The following is a 17843-nucleotide window of genomic DNA, read 5'->3' on the forward strand; positions in this document are numbered from 1 at the left end:
GGTTTCAAACTCATATATTCTGTCAAAATTTGTTACCGTGACTATTTATCTAAAATGGAGCCATTTAGAAAAATTAAAAAGTCTAATTTTTCAAATTATACTCCATAAATAAGGCTCGATTTTACAAATTAGCTAAAGCACAAATATTTTTTTACCGACAATTTGACTCACAAATCTTTAGTTGCAAACTCCACAAACCATAATCCTTGTTTGCAATTTTTTGACCGGGGATTGTATTTGCAAATTGGATAAACCAAGTTTTTTTTAATATTTTACCATTGGTGTTAAGAAAGAAGTTGTGAAATAAATTTTGGAGGGCTTATGTTATTTTTGTTGAGAAACATTGATTGAAAAAAAAGATAATATGTGTTATTTTTGTCGATTTTTGTTCCGTTTTAATTAACTATATTTTGTTTTTCTATATATGATTACTATTAAATTCAAATAGGGGATAATAAATATTTATGTACATAATTTTTAACAATTGAGATCTAAATAATTATTGTAATTGAAATATACTTGGTATAAGAGGCCCTTTAAAATCGAGCTAAAGATTGAAATCTTAATATTTGTCTTGGCTCGTCGAGCTAAGGATGTGGCTAGCTAAACTGGTCTTTAAATCTTACTTTGGGAATTAGGGTGGAGGATGCAAATGATGTGTTGGTGTAGCTCAACATGCCAGTAGTTCCATATATGTTGGGTGATTTGGGGTCGACGAGCCAAAGTAACATCTCATCGAGTTGCAATAAAGTCAATGTTTTCTAAACATCGTCGTTTGATCTTTAGTTAATTTGTTTTTTTTTTTTACTTTTTTCATCACATCCCAATCAGCCCCCACCGTTATTGGTGCATTGTGCACAAGCTAAAAAGGTACTTGAATTTGATGCCTTTCACACTATCACCACGAGCTACTCTCTTCCTCTTATTTGAATCCTTCTTAGAATAGTCAACCTTCAAAAAAAAATGGAGCTAATTTTAGGGAAACAATTAAAGAAAACCACATCACATATATATGGGATACTCCGTAGTACGAAGTAAATCACGTGTATTTCCCTTCGTGGTTGAGTGAAACTGCGAAGCAGGTCAAATTGGGACTTCGCAGTTCACTCAACAGCTTCACAGTTTCATTTAACCGCGAAGGGAAAAACAACTTCGCGGTCATAAGTTTGCTTCGCGGTTGAAGCAATCCACGATGATTTTGCTTCACAGTTTGCGACAAATGCGAAATTGTTTTCTAACAAAACATAACTGCATACTCTAATACATGGCCATTTCTAAGTTACATTACGTAAAATATACCTAAAAAATGACACAAAACGATAAAAGAAAACCTAACCAAAATTGCAAAAAACATAAAAACGAGCCAACAAAACTCTAACCCTATAACTAAATCGCAGAAAACAATTAGATACTTGTTTTTTTTTCGATTTTTAAAATTGCCAAATAAACATTTTGAATTCGCACAGTCTATCCAACGAGTTTGCAAAAGAAAGAAAGAAAGAAAGAAAGAAGAGAAAGAAGAAATAACTAAGTGTTATATATATGAATGATATTTTGAAAAAGTTTATATTGAAATAGTATAAATATATAATGAGTAGTGTAATGAATCTAAATATATAAATCCACATCCGAATTGGACCAGTTTTATAATTTATCTTTTTAAATAAAGGAGAATTACTAAACTAGCACATTTTAAGGGGTTAGTTTACATTTCTAGCTCCTTTAAAAAAAATACCAAAACTAACATATTTCAACAAGTTCTTCCAGCTTTGCCCTCGTCATTAACACTCCGCTCTCTAACAGTCCCTCTCTCTCTAACCTAACACCTCGTTCTCTCTCTCTAACTTACCGACATTTTATTGCGCGAATCCGATGATTTCCTCCGGTGAATCTCTCTAACTTCGGGTGGACATAGCGAGGACGCGAAGCTCGGACAACGAATCGGATTCAGAAGGAAGGACGAAAAAGAGGGTAAATAACTTAATTTTACTTATGGGTTATTGTATTGTATGTACATTTGCTGGGTTCTTGTATTGTATGTAGATTTACTGGGTTCTTGTATTGTATGTAGATTTACTGGGTTTGAGAAGGAATCTTTCGCTTTGCTTACTTCTTCTGGTGTTAGGGTTCATCTGGGTTTGCAGTTGCCGATATCAATGTGATATCGACAAACCCTCCATTCCTTGTTTGTTTATCTTCTATCTTCATGCATATATTTGTCGATATCAATCCATATCCTATCCTATATGCAATTGGTAAGTGTTTGGTCGATATTCAATGAAGCGTAAATTCTCTCTCTTAAAGTTTGATAATCAGTTGGCGTTGAAAAATGGAGCACCTTTGATTGACCACCAACGTATATCATTATGTCCATGGGCCCCTCTTTTTTTCATTCTCCATCCCAAGAAACCATACACAAACAAGTATTTGGGGTGGACATATTTCTGCATTTTCATAAACAATGAATTAATTATATATTATTTGTAACTTAAAGAAAGCTATCGAAACATATCAATGGATATAGACATTTGGAACTATAACTTCGGTCGATATATGTCGATATTGTATTTGATATCGACAAATATCGGCATATATCGACATTGAAGACTATATCCTCAGTCGATATATGTCGATATTGTATTTGATATCGATAAATATCGACATTGAAGACTATTGACCAATATCGCTACGATGCAATCTCATCATATCTGTCGATATTGATTAGAAATCGACAGATATCGACAGAAGAGCAAGAGACGTTTTTAAGTGCAGTTATTTAATGATCACTTTGAATAGAAGTTCAGTAGTCTTTTTCGAACATCAATCTATCATTAAAGTTTTATGTTGGCTGTTGAGATTCCCCATGAACATTTTGATGTATAAATACACGATTTGTCTGTTCATAATTCTTCATTTTAGTAACTTTCATTTTTCCCTTTAGAATTTAAGATGGAGAGAGGATCAACTTCTGCATCTCAAGCGCCACCTTTTTCACCACCTCCACCACCAGTTCTTCTTCCTGAGTTTGATAAACTCATTTCTGATTTTCATGGTTCCTTTCGTGATGGTGACACGAAAGAAATTATTAGATTCATGAAAGGTATGGCAAATACCATGTCTTTTGTCTGTGAATCAATGACTGACTATCTTGAGTCAGTTGATGATGAAAAGAGAAGATTGAAAAAAGAAGTGAAGGTTCTTAAAAGGCAGTTGGAGAAATCTAAGAAGGACTTTGCTGATGCAATATTGGGTCCTGATAATACTTATTTATAGTTTTTTTTTTTAATTTATGTGTTTTAGTTTTTTATATTTATGTACTTTTTTGTGTTTTTTTACATTAATATAAAAAATCTTATTATCAATTTGAATCTTATGGTTTAGAACCAAGATATATTATTTGGAACACAAAATATGGTTTAGAACACAACATATATTATTTGGAACTTTGGTCGATATACGTCGATATTGTATTCGATATCGATAAATATCAGCATATATCGACATTGAAGAGTATAAGTTTGGTCGATATATGCCGATATTGTATTTGATATCGACAAATATCGATATATTTCGACATTGAAGACTGTTAAGCCCAAATATACCTAAAATATCATTAATATTTACATCAGTTTTACTACGAATTTGTGCTGTTTATATCTATTTAGCGTACTTTTACGTCCGAATATGTTTCTTTCATACAAGATACCTAAATATTGGTAAAATCCAAATAGGAACGAAAAGAGATCAAAAACGAAGGAAAACCCCTAAGTTACGAGTCAAAGACAATGAAAATCAAACGCACTGAAACGAATATGAGGAATGAAGTCAGAGATGGAGAAAAACATCCCGTGTCGCGACCGAGAATCCTCCATTCTCGGTCGCGACACGCGTCGCCCAGGCACTTCCCCCTTTCATTTCGAAGGCTGAAAAACTGTTTCTCCATTCTCGACCGAGAATTTACATTCTCGATAAGTTCAGAAATTCAGGCAGCACAATATACACTTGTTCGTTTTCAAAGAAACGCGTCCGTTCGATTGGATAAGAACATCTTTTCGCAGCAGACACGTTCCTTAAACTCGACTCTTCAACATCTATAAATAAAAAGTTGATTTCAGAGTTGATAGATGATTTTTAGAGTTAAGATTTAGTACAGAATTAATGCAGAAATTCTGAGTCAAACGATTCAGAGTTAGAAGTTCGATTTTGTAAAAAGCAATATGATGTACACACATTGTTTATCAAATAATTACAAACACAGTAGCATTTAGATTAAGATCAGTTTATATTAGTTTACATTCTGGTAGTTGACGAACCATCTCTATTCCAAAGATTCAACGAGAAGATTAAGTAGCGGATTCGACCCACGAGCCTGACAAACTCTAACGAGGTTTGAGGAAAGGATTGATGACCTGGAACTCTCATGTCGTTTGAATGCTTCCATGCTTTTTATTCTCTGTAAACTTGTATCAAATTCATACTTCATCTAATAAAGCTCATGCAATTCAATAAATTTTTATGTAGCACTTCTGGTAAATGATCCGAAGTGAGTTCTGGTGTTTTCATTAAAACGTAGTTAAATTCAATATCTTTATAAGGAAACTTTGTTGAACACTTAGGCAAATTCATTCTTCGAGAATTAATTTGGTTAAGGTAGCAATCTAACCCGACCGTAGGAGGATTGTCTGCAGTTCAAAGCCCTTTAATTGAAGGAGTTTACGTTATTACATTTTTATAATTTATACAAAGTTTAAAGTTGTTTTCTTTGCTTAATGCAAACGAACACAATTATTCCCTTAATTTAAACACTAAACGTTTCTGTTTTGTAATTCATACTCAAAACAGAATTGATTTCTAACATTCTACATATTCTAACCTAATTCTTATTCTATCAATTTCAAAACCAATTTCAAATAACGATTATCTATTTACATAAACCTTAAGTCGTATTTAATCTACACTTAAATAAGTTTTTGTTGAAAAACGTTCCCTGTGGGATCAATATCTTTTTATTACTACAAGCAAAATCGTGCACTTGCGGAAATCGCTCAACAAAGACTATAACCTCAGTCGATATATGTCGATATCAAATACAATATTGACATATATCGACCAATATCGATACGATGCAATATCACCATATCTGTCGATATTGATCAGAAATCGACAGATATCGATACTGTCGGAAAAAAAAATCTAAAACTGATATGTAAACCAAAATACATTTTCAGACAACACTGCCACTGTTTTTAGGGTTCACACGACCAGGAAAAACATGAAAAAGGAAGAGAAACAATATACATTGAGTTATAGAGAAACAAAATGCTAGATTTTAACGATGAATGGACTAAGCTTTAAATATTTTCAATGGAACTAAAAACCAATGAAAAACTTACATGATTGTAAAAATCTTGTTGTATGAACTGTGGGTTAGATTGATTGTTGTAGTATTCGTAGTCGTTCTGTAGATTGTTTTGTTTTTTAGAGAGAGAGAGAGAGAGATAGCACGAGAAAGAGAAAGAGGGGGAAAGTCACAAAGTTATGTTTAGGAATAAAAGAAGAGCAGAGTTGGAAGTTATCTGTTGAAATATGTTAGTTGTGGAAATTTTATTGAAAGGAGCTAGAAATGTAAACTAACCCCTTAAAAGGTGCTAGTTTAGTAATTCTCCATTTAAATAATCTTAACTTTTTCTTTTCACTTAAGAAGGTCTCTAAGTATTTTTGTGTCTTATCTGTTGAGAAGTTTCTATTCTTCTTTGTTGAGAAGTTTTTTCTTCGCTAGACTTCTAGTGCGGTCGTCGATTCCGAGCAAACGCTGGTTCCGATAATCTTCAGTTCAACCTTCAATTGCAGGGTCCCCTGTCTCGCCGTATCATCTCCTTATTCAAAAACCTAGGTTTATCGCTCCTTTTCTACTGTATTATCTTTTAATCCAAAAACCTAGGTTTATCGGTTAGAAATTTCAGAGGAGTAATCGTCGGCTTTATTAGTCTGAAACTACAGAGGAGCAGTCGACGACCTCTCAATTTGATTCATGTAAAGCAATATTGTGGGATTCTTCAGGATGGATAAAAGGGAAAAGTATTCTAGACGATTATGCCCATCTCCGATTGTGCGATGATAATGAAGAGGGTATTGTTCTGACGGCGGAGGATGCTCCGGTGGATCTTTCAAAGCCTTCTTTATTTGTGATCGGTCAGTTCTTAACAGCAAAGTCCACCCACTTCGACAGCCTGAAGTGCACTCTAGCAGTTATCTGGCATCTAGTTAAAAGGGTAACTATTACAGAAACATATAGAGAAGGAAGGTATCTATTCCAGTTCTACCATGAATTGGACATCTCTCGGGACTTAAACGACAGTCCTTGGACATTCAACCAGAACGTGCTGATTATCAAAAGGTTGGAGATAACAGAACAGGCTCTACAAGTAGACCTCTCCAATTTACTTATCCGGGTTCAGATTTTGGATCTTCCTGTAGGGTTCCAGACCGCGAATGTTTGCAAATTATTGGGGAACTACATAGGCCAGTTTGTTGAATCCGACACCAACAATTTCTCAGGGCTTCGTCGTAATTTTCTAAGAGTTAAAGTTGCTATCGATGTAAAGAAACCAATCAGACGAGGGCAGAAGTTGAAAAGAAGCGGTGGGGGAGTGGTTCTGGGTCAATTTCAGATATGAATGACTACCTAGCTTTTGCTTTTATTGTGGAATCATCGGGCGCTCTGATAAATTTTGTGTGTTACTTTTCGACGATCCAAACCCCTATACAGATCGGCAATACGACATCTTTCTAAGGGCAGCACTTCAACGAAATAGTTACCAAGCAGGGAGAGAATGGCTAAGCGACAACGTTGAGGAGGGAGAGCTGTATAGTATTGAAACACGGGGAGCAGGTCCTCCAAAACAATCACATGTAAAGGATCAAGGGGCTACAGGGGATTCATCAGGATTCACTCATGACCCGAAAAGGTCGAGAACGGATGAAAGGGAGATGGATATTGACGGTTCAGAACTTTTAAAAAATGATATTGGGGCGGGACCTGGTGCTCAGGTCCGCCCACATCAATGAGTATCCTTAGCTGGAACTGTCATGGGCTGGGCAATCCACATACATCAAATGTTCTCCTGGACTTAATCAGGATTCATAAGCCCACGGTCCTTTTTCTAATGGAAACAATGATAAAAAAAGAGAAGGTGGTTGGGGTCTGCAAGAAGCAGGGGTTCACTGGACACGGGGGGGGGGGGGGGGCTTGCTTAACTCTCTGATTACTTTTCCTAACTTAATGACTTGAAGGGTCACTGGTTTTTATGGCTTTCCGAAGAGGAATAGACATCGTGCATCTTGGGACTTGCTGTGATCCCTCAAGGAGCAAGATGGATGAGCGTGGTGTTGTATTGGGGATTTCAATGACATTCTCAATGTTCATGAAAAAGTTGGAGGAAGGAGACAACCGGTATGGCTACTTGACGGGTTTAAATTAGCGATTGAGGAAAGTGAACTATTTTTCAATCGACATGAGCAGTTATCCGCTTACTTAGGAAGTTGGAAGGGGGATTGATCACTGGATCCAGTAATGGCTTGATAAAGCTATGGTTAATTCAACATGGAAAGCCATGTTTGCCAACACTAAACTTCATAGCTTAACAACTGTAGCATCGGATCACTCGACATTGCTTCTTGAGATGCAACCGTGGATTCGAAAAGCTTCAAATCAGCGCTTCCGGTTTGAAAATGCGTGGATGAGAGAAGAACATTGTGCAACAATTGTCGCCAACTCCTGGGCATCGTCAGATGGCTGTTTTATATCAGAAAAAATATCAAGATGTTCATTGGCTTTACATGCATAGAGTTCAAATCTAGAAACCAATTTCAAGAAAACCCTTGGAGCCATGAGATCGGTGATGGAAAAATTCAGAGGCCACAAAGACGACTACAGTATTGAACAGTTCTTTAATGCTTCTTCAACATATTCTAAAACCTTGAAGCAACATGAAGACTTTTGGAATCAAAGAGCCAAACTCTTTTAGCTCAAAGACAGAGATTCAAATTCAAAGTACTTTTCACTCTTATGCATCCGTAAAGAAGCAAAAGAATAGCTTCTCCTTTCTACTCGACGGGTCAGGCAGCAGGGTTACTTGGGGCAACGGGTTGGAGGAGGTTCTCAAAAGCTATTTCGAGGGGATTTTTACTAGTTCGGATGTGGAAGATTCTGAGGTTTTATCTCATGTTCAGACAAAGATATTAGTAGCTCATTCAGAGCTTCTATTTGAGCCCTTTACAACAGACGACGTCAAACAAGCATGTTTCTCTATGCACCCCGATAAAAGCCCGAGGCCCGATGGTCTTAACCAGACATTTTATTAGCACTATTGGGATATCGTGGGTCGTGAGGTAAGCAACACTTATCTATCAATTCTCAGTAATGGCTCGCTTCCCCCTCATCTCAATGAAACACTTATTTTCTTGATTCCAAAGAAGAAAAATGTTGAAACATTGTCTGATCTAAGGCCAATGGCATTATGCAATATTCTGTTTAAAATTATTTCAAAGATGCTGGCAAATCGCTTTAAGCAGGTACTCCCTGACATTATATCTCCCAGCCAAAGTGCATTTATCCCAGGTAGATTAATAACAGACAATATCGTGGTGGCGTACGAGATCATTCATAAGATGAAGAGCCTTAGACATGGTAAGGTGGGTAGTTCAGCACTCAAGCTTGATATGAGCAAAGCATATGATCGAATCGAATGGGAATTTCTCAGGCACATGCTTCAGAAATTGGGCTTCCCGATGATATGGATCAGCTGGATCATGCTGTGCACTTCGACAGTATCTTACAAAATCACCCAGGATAACATGAAGATTGGGCCTATTATTCCTCAGTGGGGACTGTGCCAAGACGATCCTCTCTCTCCATTCCTATTTTTGATATGTGCAGAGGGATTATCAGCACTTTTATCAGCCAGAGAAAGAAGCGGTAAAATTCATGGGTTTAAGGTAATAAGAAATGCTCCTGCTATCTCTCACTTGTTCTTTGCAGACGACGGTCTGGTCTTTTTCAAAGCAACAAAGACCGAAACACATTGCATTTGTGAGTGTCTGGTCTTCTATGAAAAACATCCGGATATAGTATTAATTTTCAGAAATTGGCTATTTTCTTCAGTTCAAATACGTCAGACGCAACAAAGGTAGAAATTGTGGATGAAATCAAGGTAAGCGAAGCAACTACTCTTGACAATTACCTTGGAGCACCAATCGATATAGGAGGAAATAAATTTCAGGTATTTGGGTTCTTAAAAGACAAAATTTGGAATAGAGTGAACAATTGGAAGGAAAAATTTCTATCAAGGGCAAGTAAGGAGGTGTTGATCAAATCTGTCTTACAATCTATCCCAACGTATCTAATGAGCATATTCCTCATGCCTATTGAACTTTGTGATGATATCCATAAAATCCTATATAGATTTTGGTGGAAATCAGCGGGTACAAATCCTTCAGGTATTCATTGGAAAAAATGGGAGAGTATGTGTATTCCTAAAAATAGGGGAGGATTGGGTTTTAGAAATATTCACTTGTTCAATTTAGCTCTGTTAGCTAAACAAAGCTGGAGGATAATTCAAGAACCCCACTCACTGATGGCTAGAATATTGAAGGCCCAGTACTTTCCTAATGAAGAGTTCCTCCAAGCAGGGTTAGGACACAACCCGTCATTCATCTGGCGGAGTATTTTAGCAGGCTGCTCTCTACTTCGTGACGGACTACGATGTAAGGTTGGTTCGGGCCAATCTATCCGCATTTGGGACAGTCCCTGACTTCCAGACGATTCTAATCCGCTGCCCACCAGTCAAAATCAGGCGGACTGTCAAGCTGATCATGTGAGCAATCTTAAAGGTGATGACGACAACTGGAATATGGGTCTAATTCACAATATCTTCAACGACAGAAATAGAAAACCAATTTTGTCTATCCCGAATAGAATCCATGGAGTTGTTGATACCTGGTTCTGGCAGTTCACTCCGACCAAGCTTTACTCAATAAAAAGCGGATACTGGACGACGGTCAATAAGGCAGCAGAAGATCCGATAATCTCAAACCAAGTTAATTGGCAATTACTGTGGAAACTACATGTTGCTCCTAAGGTGAAATTTTTTATATGGAGAATTCTTTCTCAAAGCCTTCCAACGATGGCTAATCTGGCCAAACGCCGCAGCACACTCCTGAATATATGCCCGATTTGTGACATGGTAAATGAAAACGAAACTCACATTTTTGTATCTTGTGTGTTTTCTAAACAGGTATGGGTGTTGTTCTTCTCTGCTAGTCGTATGGACGACGTTAATGATGTGTGCGAGTGGTTCTCGGGATTACTAGGTAATTCATTGACCGTTGCGGAATCTGTTGCCGGGGTATTGTGGAACTTATGGAAATATCGCAATAAGATGGTATGGGAGAAGAAATATAGTCTTCCATCGACAGTTCTCGCAACAACACTAGCGGATTCTTTAGGATGGAAGAATGCCCACGCAAAGTTCAAAGCTTCAACTCCTGCAATTGTAGAAACACAGGCGAAATGGCAAAAACCGTCCTTGGGATATCTGACATGCAACGTGGATGCGGGCATCAACACGGAGGGTACATTCTGTACATACGTGATGCTTATTCGTGATAATAAAGGGGACTGTATTCATTCCAGGAACGCGGGGATGGCAGACTCGAATGATCCCATTCTTGCGGAAGCAATGGCAATAAGAGAAGCTCTCAGCTGGATTAAAGCTCTAAATTTATCTCAAGCAATGATTCAATCTGACGTTATTCAAGACTGTAAAGTTATTCTTCAAGATCCGAACTCTGTTTCGACCTCATTCATTAAGCGATCAGCGAATCTCGCAGCCCATTATTTAGTAAAAGCTGTTAGATCTAGGTCTGATTGGGGCGAGTGAGCATGTCCACCACCGTTTCTTATCGATGTATTAATCTCTTCGATGTATTAATCTCTGATTTAAATTAATAATATTCTTTATTCTTAAAAAAAAGTCTCTAAGTTTTTTTTTTTGTGCGAAGAGAAGTTCTTTTATCATCAAATGCGAGTAGGGATGGCAACGGATAGTGTACCTGCGGGTACTCGGCACTATCCGACCCTAATAGGACTACCCGTACCCTGTATAAAAGGGTATGAGATCAAAATCATTACCCGTTAGGGTAATGGGACGGGTATGAGAATACCCCTAGGGTACCCGGTACCCGTCATAAAAAAAATTATATCAATAAATATCATTGTTTTTTTAGATGTAAGACATGAAATTTAAACCCCAACCATTTATTTTCAACAATTGAGTGATACCACTAAACTACTTTATTCTTATTAATTAAGGTTCAATTTATTCAATTTTTAGATTGATGATTTATTAAATTTATAACAGTTTGTTAAATTTGTAATATTTTTTTTATTTATTGATTCTTAACAGGTAAGGGTATCCGTGGGTACCCGCGAATTAAATGGTATGCGAGGGTTGATTCCTTTTAAATCCCGCACGGTAAAACGCAAGAAGTAGACATGTAAATCAAAGAGAAGACAAAGACAAAGACAGTCAACCACGTTTCTTCAGGCGAAATATGACACTGTAGAAATCCAATGACTCAACCACGATCCGGTTCATTATATTTTTAATTTTTTTACTTCGAAAATGAAGGCGCCAAAACCTCGCATATTTCCCGCGTCTTCCCTATTTCCGCCCGCTCCCTATCGTCCTTTATTTCTCCGTTCCTCCCTCACCACTTCTTCCTCCTCTGCCCCTTTCTCACTTCACCTATACCAATTACCATGCACCGCCCCAACCAGCCCCACATCTCCCCCGCCACTCCGGCTGGTTCTACCGCCTCCTTTTCATCCTCCTTCGATTTCAACAAACTTTCCAAGAGACCGCGCGGCAGCTACAACTGTGGCCGCTGTGGCCTTCCTAAAAAGGGTCACTCCTGCCACATTCCTTCTACTGCAATCACTACTCCTACATCTGCTGATTCATCTGCCTCCGCCTCCACTTCTTCCTCGCGCCAACTGCCTCCATCTCGACAGCAGTACTCCCATCTTCGTAGAGCACTCTCATTTGACGATATCGATATCAGATGCGACTCTCCGGAACCTGAAATTGATGAATCGGAGTTGGATCTGCTAGGTTCTGGTTCTGGGAGATTGCCGGTGAGCTGTATGTGGGAGGTGCTGCGGAGGCTCCCGCCAGCCGGGCTCTTGGCGGCTGCCAGGGTGTGTAAGGGATGGAGGGACACGGCGAAGCGGCTGTGGAGGGCTGCCGAGGAGCTCAGACTGAAGGTTCCTCCTAGAGCCCAGCTCGCATTTGTTGGATCTGTGTTGCAGAAGTGTCCTGGACTTGTTAGGTTGAGTCTTAGTATGGAAAGGTTAGGGTTTCTTTGATGGGACTTGCTTTGCTTCTCTGTTCTATCAGATCTAGGGTTTTATGGAGTGAACTGGTTTGATAAGGCGGATTTTAAGAGTATGTTGCCAAATGAGTGGTATGAACTGAATCTGGACTAAATTAGACCTAGAGAAACTAAACACTATCATAATCGACAAGCTAATACAAGGCATTGATCTATTTGTAGAAACACGGTAACAATAATTAACAGCAAACGCAGGCTCGTCGTGCTACTGTTTGATTTAAAAATATCAGTACAGGACACGGCGTTGTGCTGCTTGCTTAGCATTTCGTTTGAGATTCTATATCATGATCAACAAAACATTGGGTTGAAACTTTAATTTCAGTAAATTGAAGAGGATATCAGTTAATTTTATCAAATGTTGCGCCATTTAGTTATGGGCATGCAGTTGCATTGATCTTGTGCTTTAGACATGAGTTGACAAACATTGGAAGCTGGTTTTGATTGGTTTTTGTTGTTTGGTTGTTGCAGTGATGTGGATGCGACAATGTTGGCCTGCATTGCGTTCTCTTGCCCCAATCTGGAGTTTATGGAGATTTCGACTGTAGATAGTGCAGTGAATCGAATAACTGGGTAGATTTTGTCTTCCTCAATTATCTTATCAAGGCATTTCTTTCGTCTTTTATCTTTCTCTAGTTGTTAAGCTCATGGGTATTTTCTAGTTTTTGCATTGCCATTTGGTCTTGGATCTTGATACTTATCTATTCCACTGGCAGAGCCAGGAAGTGCAACAGCAGTTGAGATAGAAAAGAAAACAAGAACAAGTTGTAGAATGAGTTTAGTCCAATATTATTGATTTTGCATATGTATTTTCCTCTATATTATCTTGTTGTCAGCTGCTGATTTAATTTAGTTCCTGTTTCCTCATTTGCCTCTGAAAATATCTGTCTCAGAATTAGAAATATTAGGTTTAGAAGGCTTTACAATTTTAATCCCTTAATGTGGTTTGTAAAGTTTTGCATAATGCTACCAATTTGTAGCAAATTTCTTATGCTATTTTGGACAGGCTGTAATCGAGTGTAGCCGAGTTTTGACCTGCTCATGCATAGCTCATTATAAAATTAACTAGCTTGAGCTCGAGCTTAATATTTTGTTTGTGAGCTGCTATTGAGCTTCTTGTTTATTATTCATGAGCTTTGCTCACTAGCATCTAGTTAATTCTATCCATGAACTTTGCTCATGAACATCTTATTAATTATATTCACTAATTGTGTTCGTTTGTATTTTATTTAACACCAAACTGCACAATTTTGAAACCTGCAAAACTAAAGTTTCATTCAAAATTGCTTAATTTTACTTTTCCACAAACTTGGTCATGAGCTAGTTCATTAACCTATAATCGAACCTAGCTTTCAAACCGAGTTTTGCTGTCCTCAACCTTGATTTATTTATACGTTTTATACATCGAGCCGAACATGGTGGAGCGGCTCGACTTATTTACAGCCCTAATTTTGGACCAATTCAGTTCCTTGTATTGGTTATGCATCTTTGCTTTCCAGTAGCATATTTCGTGCACATAACATTTACCATTATCATTATAGCTTTTGTATTCATGTCTTGATTGTGGCTTTAGAAGAAAGTTGAGTATGCTACTTGAGATTAGTGTATTTATAAATTAGGTTCATCTTTTATATGCAGTGATGAACTAAGTCGTTTTGTTGCGGATAAACGTTGCCTTACAAGCCTTAAGATGGAAGGATGTTCTAATCTAGGCGGTTTTGTCCTCTGTTCATCAAGTTTGTCCACACTTTGGCTTTCAGATCTATGCTCTTTATCTAAGACAGTATGTCTCTTATCTGTTTCTTTAACCCAATTTGGTCTTATGATCATTCTCTTGATTTATTTAGAAAGAAAGAGGCTTTCAGGAAAATGTACTGGCATTCGAGTGGATTTACGTAATTGTGTTCTCTTTCTCTAGGTATTTAACTGCCCCAGTTTGAAAGAGGTTTCCCTAGGTTTTTCCCACCAGGAAAATGATAGCACAGACCTTGTTTCCATGGTTGATGCTTTGGGAAGGAGTTGTACTAGATTACAAAATATACACATTGCATCAGCTCGGCTTTCTCATGCTGCTGTGCTAGCTCTTACAGCTGCAAACTTAAGGTTAGCTGAATAGTTTTCTTCAGGCTCAATATTCCTTTTATTATTTTCTTTATAGCGTACATATGATGATCATCATTTGGTGTAACTCTGAAGATTTATTAGCACTATGCCCCCTATTGATTTTTTGTAGTGTTATGCTTTTTTGTTTTATTTGATAGAGCTTTGTTTTGTTTTTCATGTTCAGCTTAATATGTCAAAAAAGAAAAATTCCAATGTTAATACGGATGAGTTGTCTTATGTATCTTTACTTAAGTGGTAATGAGTATGAGCATACTTCATGGTTCAGGGGTCTGCGGATGCTCTCTCTAGTTCTTGGAGCAGAAATCACTGATGCATCAGTTGCTGCCATTGCTTCAAGCTATTCAAAGTTAGAATTGCTTGATTTAAGTGGGTATGAATTGAGTCCAACTCACTTACAATTAAATGTAACTCCATCTTTAAGATTGCATTTGTGATGATACTATTTGCTTTCAGGTCTAGCATCAGTGACAGTGGAATTGGTATGATCTGCAATGTCTTCCCTGGAACTCTGTCAAAACTCCTTCTTGCTCTTTGTCCAAACATAACTTCAAGTATGCACTGTGTTCAAACTCTAATCTGTGATGACTCTGGGTTTTGTTTGTGTTGTGTTTGAGCTTTCAATAATTGTCATATTCTTAACATCTGTAGGTGGAATTCAATTTGCAATGGCTCAGTTGCCTCTTCTTGAACTCATGGACTGTGGGATGACCATATGTGACCCGGGTTCTGAATGTCCTAGCTCTGATGGAAGTGAAAATGGCGAGTTGCAGACAACATTTAAGAACAAGTTACACCTTATATACCAGAAACTGATAATAAAACATCGCCGGCTGAAAAAGCTGAGCTTGTGGGGCTGTTCTGGCTTAGATGTGAGTTTTTTCTTATTAGCAAGATATAGTTTATGGTTCCCTTGATTTAGTTTCTTATGGTTCTCAATTTGTGATAATAAATACAGGCATTATGTTTGAATTGCCCAGAACTCAATGATCTGAATCTGAACTCCTGTAAGAACTTGCATCCAGGTAGAGAGCCTTAGCTATTTTTCAATAGATAACATGTTCAGGTACTGGCCTATTGGATATATTATATTAAGTTATGTGGTTTCTATGCTTATGTGCGCAGAGAGATTGCTCCTTCAGTGCCCCAGTTTAGAAAGTGTGCATGCTTCAGGGTGTCACAAATTGTTAATTGGTGCTATCCGAAGCCAGGTGCATCTCTAAACTCTAATACCTTGGAGTTTACAATTTATTGTTTGATTCTGGTGGAAATTACGATTTAGTGCCAGCACTGGTATTTTGAGCCTTTTGAATCGTTAGTGCTACACTCTGAATTATTTGATGAGTGGATTTGGAAATTGAGAAACAAGCGTCAGATAGTAATTATTTTTGAAAACATAGATTGCAAGTTACAAATGTTGCAGGACACTCCTCTTTAGTAGTGTATCTGTGTTTTTTTGTCACTGTCAGTTTCCATTTTGTGTCTAACAGTGATTATTGGACATACTTGCAGGTGAACAATTTAGGTGCCATGGAAAACCATTTCCCAATTAAACGATTAGCCGACGGCTCAAAGCGGGTTCGGGTCCCTCATTTTTTGAGTCAGCATGTGAGTATTTCTTTATGTTGATTTTGTCTGATGAAAATGATAACATTATGGAAAAGCATAGTTTTGTTGATAAACAAATGTCATATTAGTTCCTATTTACGTGACAGTCAGTTGAAGATGATAAGAAGCGGAGGAGGATAAGGGCTAGAGATTGCAATGTGGTTGTGGAATGAGGAGGACATGATGATGATCAACAAATAAAATATCGTTTTCGTGGCCCATGTATTCATAATGGTATGTAACTGTTCATGGCAGTTAGGGTCAGCTGCCTTTTACAATACAAATTTATTCAGTTAAGAGAAAAAACTTACCGTTAGAGCTGGAGACTTTAACTTCTTACAGCTAATTCATTTATCCAATAAAAGTTCAATGTTTTTAAGTTTATTTCTGTTTCAATCTGTTTTCAACTTCTCTACCAGTATTATCCAACACCAACTTTGAGGCTCATTATTTGGAGATTTGTATTTGATAATAGTTTTTGAAGAAATGTAATGTCTTAATTATTCTTAATTTGATGGGATATGATTCACGACTCAACTAAAGATTATTTTTAATCTGGGGTCAACTTTTATTCATAACCAATGAATAAAAAGATTTAATCATTATCATGTTAGTCGTAGAAGAGAACTTTTCCGCTTTAAAGAGGGTTAAAATCACAAAAATACGTTGGTTAATTCATTATTACTACTATCATTGCCAATTGGATAAATTACACCCATGGCCACTGAACTTATCCATTTAACATTGTGGCTATTGAAGTTCAATTCTTAACACTATGATCACTGAACTTTACACTGTTTAACACCGGTGACCACTCAATGCCTCAAAACGATCATTGACAATCTGAAAATATTTTTTTTGAAGAGTTGATGATATTCTAAGGAACTTTACTTCTTGAAAATTTTCGTTTTGAGGTCATTTAGTTGTTTGGTTAGGAGTGAGAAAGTGAATTTTTAGAAAAAGAAAGCTCCAAGAAAGTTGATTTTGGAAAATAAAAAATGTGGTTTTATGGTAAATGTCGTTCTGAATAACTTTAATTCTTGAATATATTCATTTTGAGGTTGTTAACGGTCATTTTGAGGACTTGGTTAAAGTTGAGTGGTCACCGATATTAAAAAGTGTAAAGTTTAGTGACCATATCGTTAAGAATTGAAGTTCAATGGTCATAATGTTAAAATACATAAAGTTCAGTGGCCATGAGTGTAATTTACCCTTTGCCAATTTAAAATGTGGCTGAGAAACTACCCCTCCAACGAATAGGCTGAGCATTATTATTTTAGTATTATTGTAAACTAAACCCGACATAAAAAATTTATTTGGTTACCTTGGGTTTCATTTATAAAGGAAAACGATAACCATAGAAATACAATAAAATCACTTAAACGTCTTTATACAATATTTTTATTCTAAAAATACTTTTTTTTTTTTTTTTTTCATGAAAGATTGGGACGCGGTTAAGGGGCTAGACATCCCAACTAGGTTGACACTCCTAACACACCAAATCAACTCGAAATATTATTAATAAAAAAGGAAAATTACAGAGGGAGGAAAAGAAAAATAGAAAAGGTTCAAAATAGAAAAATTAAGGAAAACGAACATGAGCAACATTATAAAGGTCGTCAAAAACAGACGATTGATAAAAATGAGGAGCCGAATGCCATGTA

The 17843-nt window shown here is 37.1% G+C and overlaps 1 protein-coding gene across 2 annotated transcripts; it reads left to right on the forward strand.

Moving 5' to 3' along the window:
* The first annotated feature begins 11706 nt into the window (after positions 1-11706).
* Positions 11707-16667, forward strand: LOC136218193 (F-box/LRR-repeat protein 17). 2 transcript variants are annotated; one of them, XM_066004960.1, is made up of 11 exons: positions 11707-12411; positions 12922-13023; positions 14089-14233; positions 14369-14553; positions 14738-14944; positions 15028-15125; positions 15223-15443; positions 15530-15596; positions 15697-15782; positions 16084-16179; positions 16287-16667. In XM_066004960.1, the coding sequence occupies exons 1-11, from the start codon at positions 11822-11824 to the stop codon at positions 16350-16352; spliced, it is 1863 nt and encodes a 620-aa protein (XP_065861032.1). In that variant the 5' UTR covers positions 11707-11821; the 3' UTR covers positions 16353-16667. The 2 variants fall into 2 exon arrangements, with proteins under 2 accessions (XP_065861032.1, XP_065861033.1); XM_066004961.1 differs by having other exon boundaries at positions 14840-14944; positions 16287-16664.
* Positions 16668-17843: the final 1176 nt, after the last annotated feature.

Source organism: Euphorbia lathyris, chromosome 2, assembly GCF_963576675.1.
Source record: "Euphorbia lathyris chromosome 2, ddEupLath1.1, whole genome shotgun sequence".
Lineage (NCBI taxonomy): Eukaryota > Viridiplantae > Streptophyta > Magnoliopsida > Malpighiales > Euphorbiaceae > Euphorbia > Euphorbia lathyris.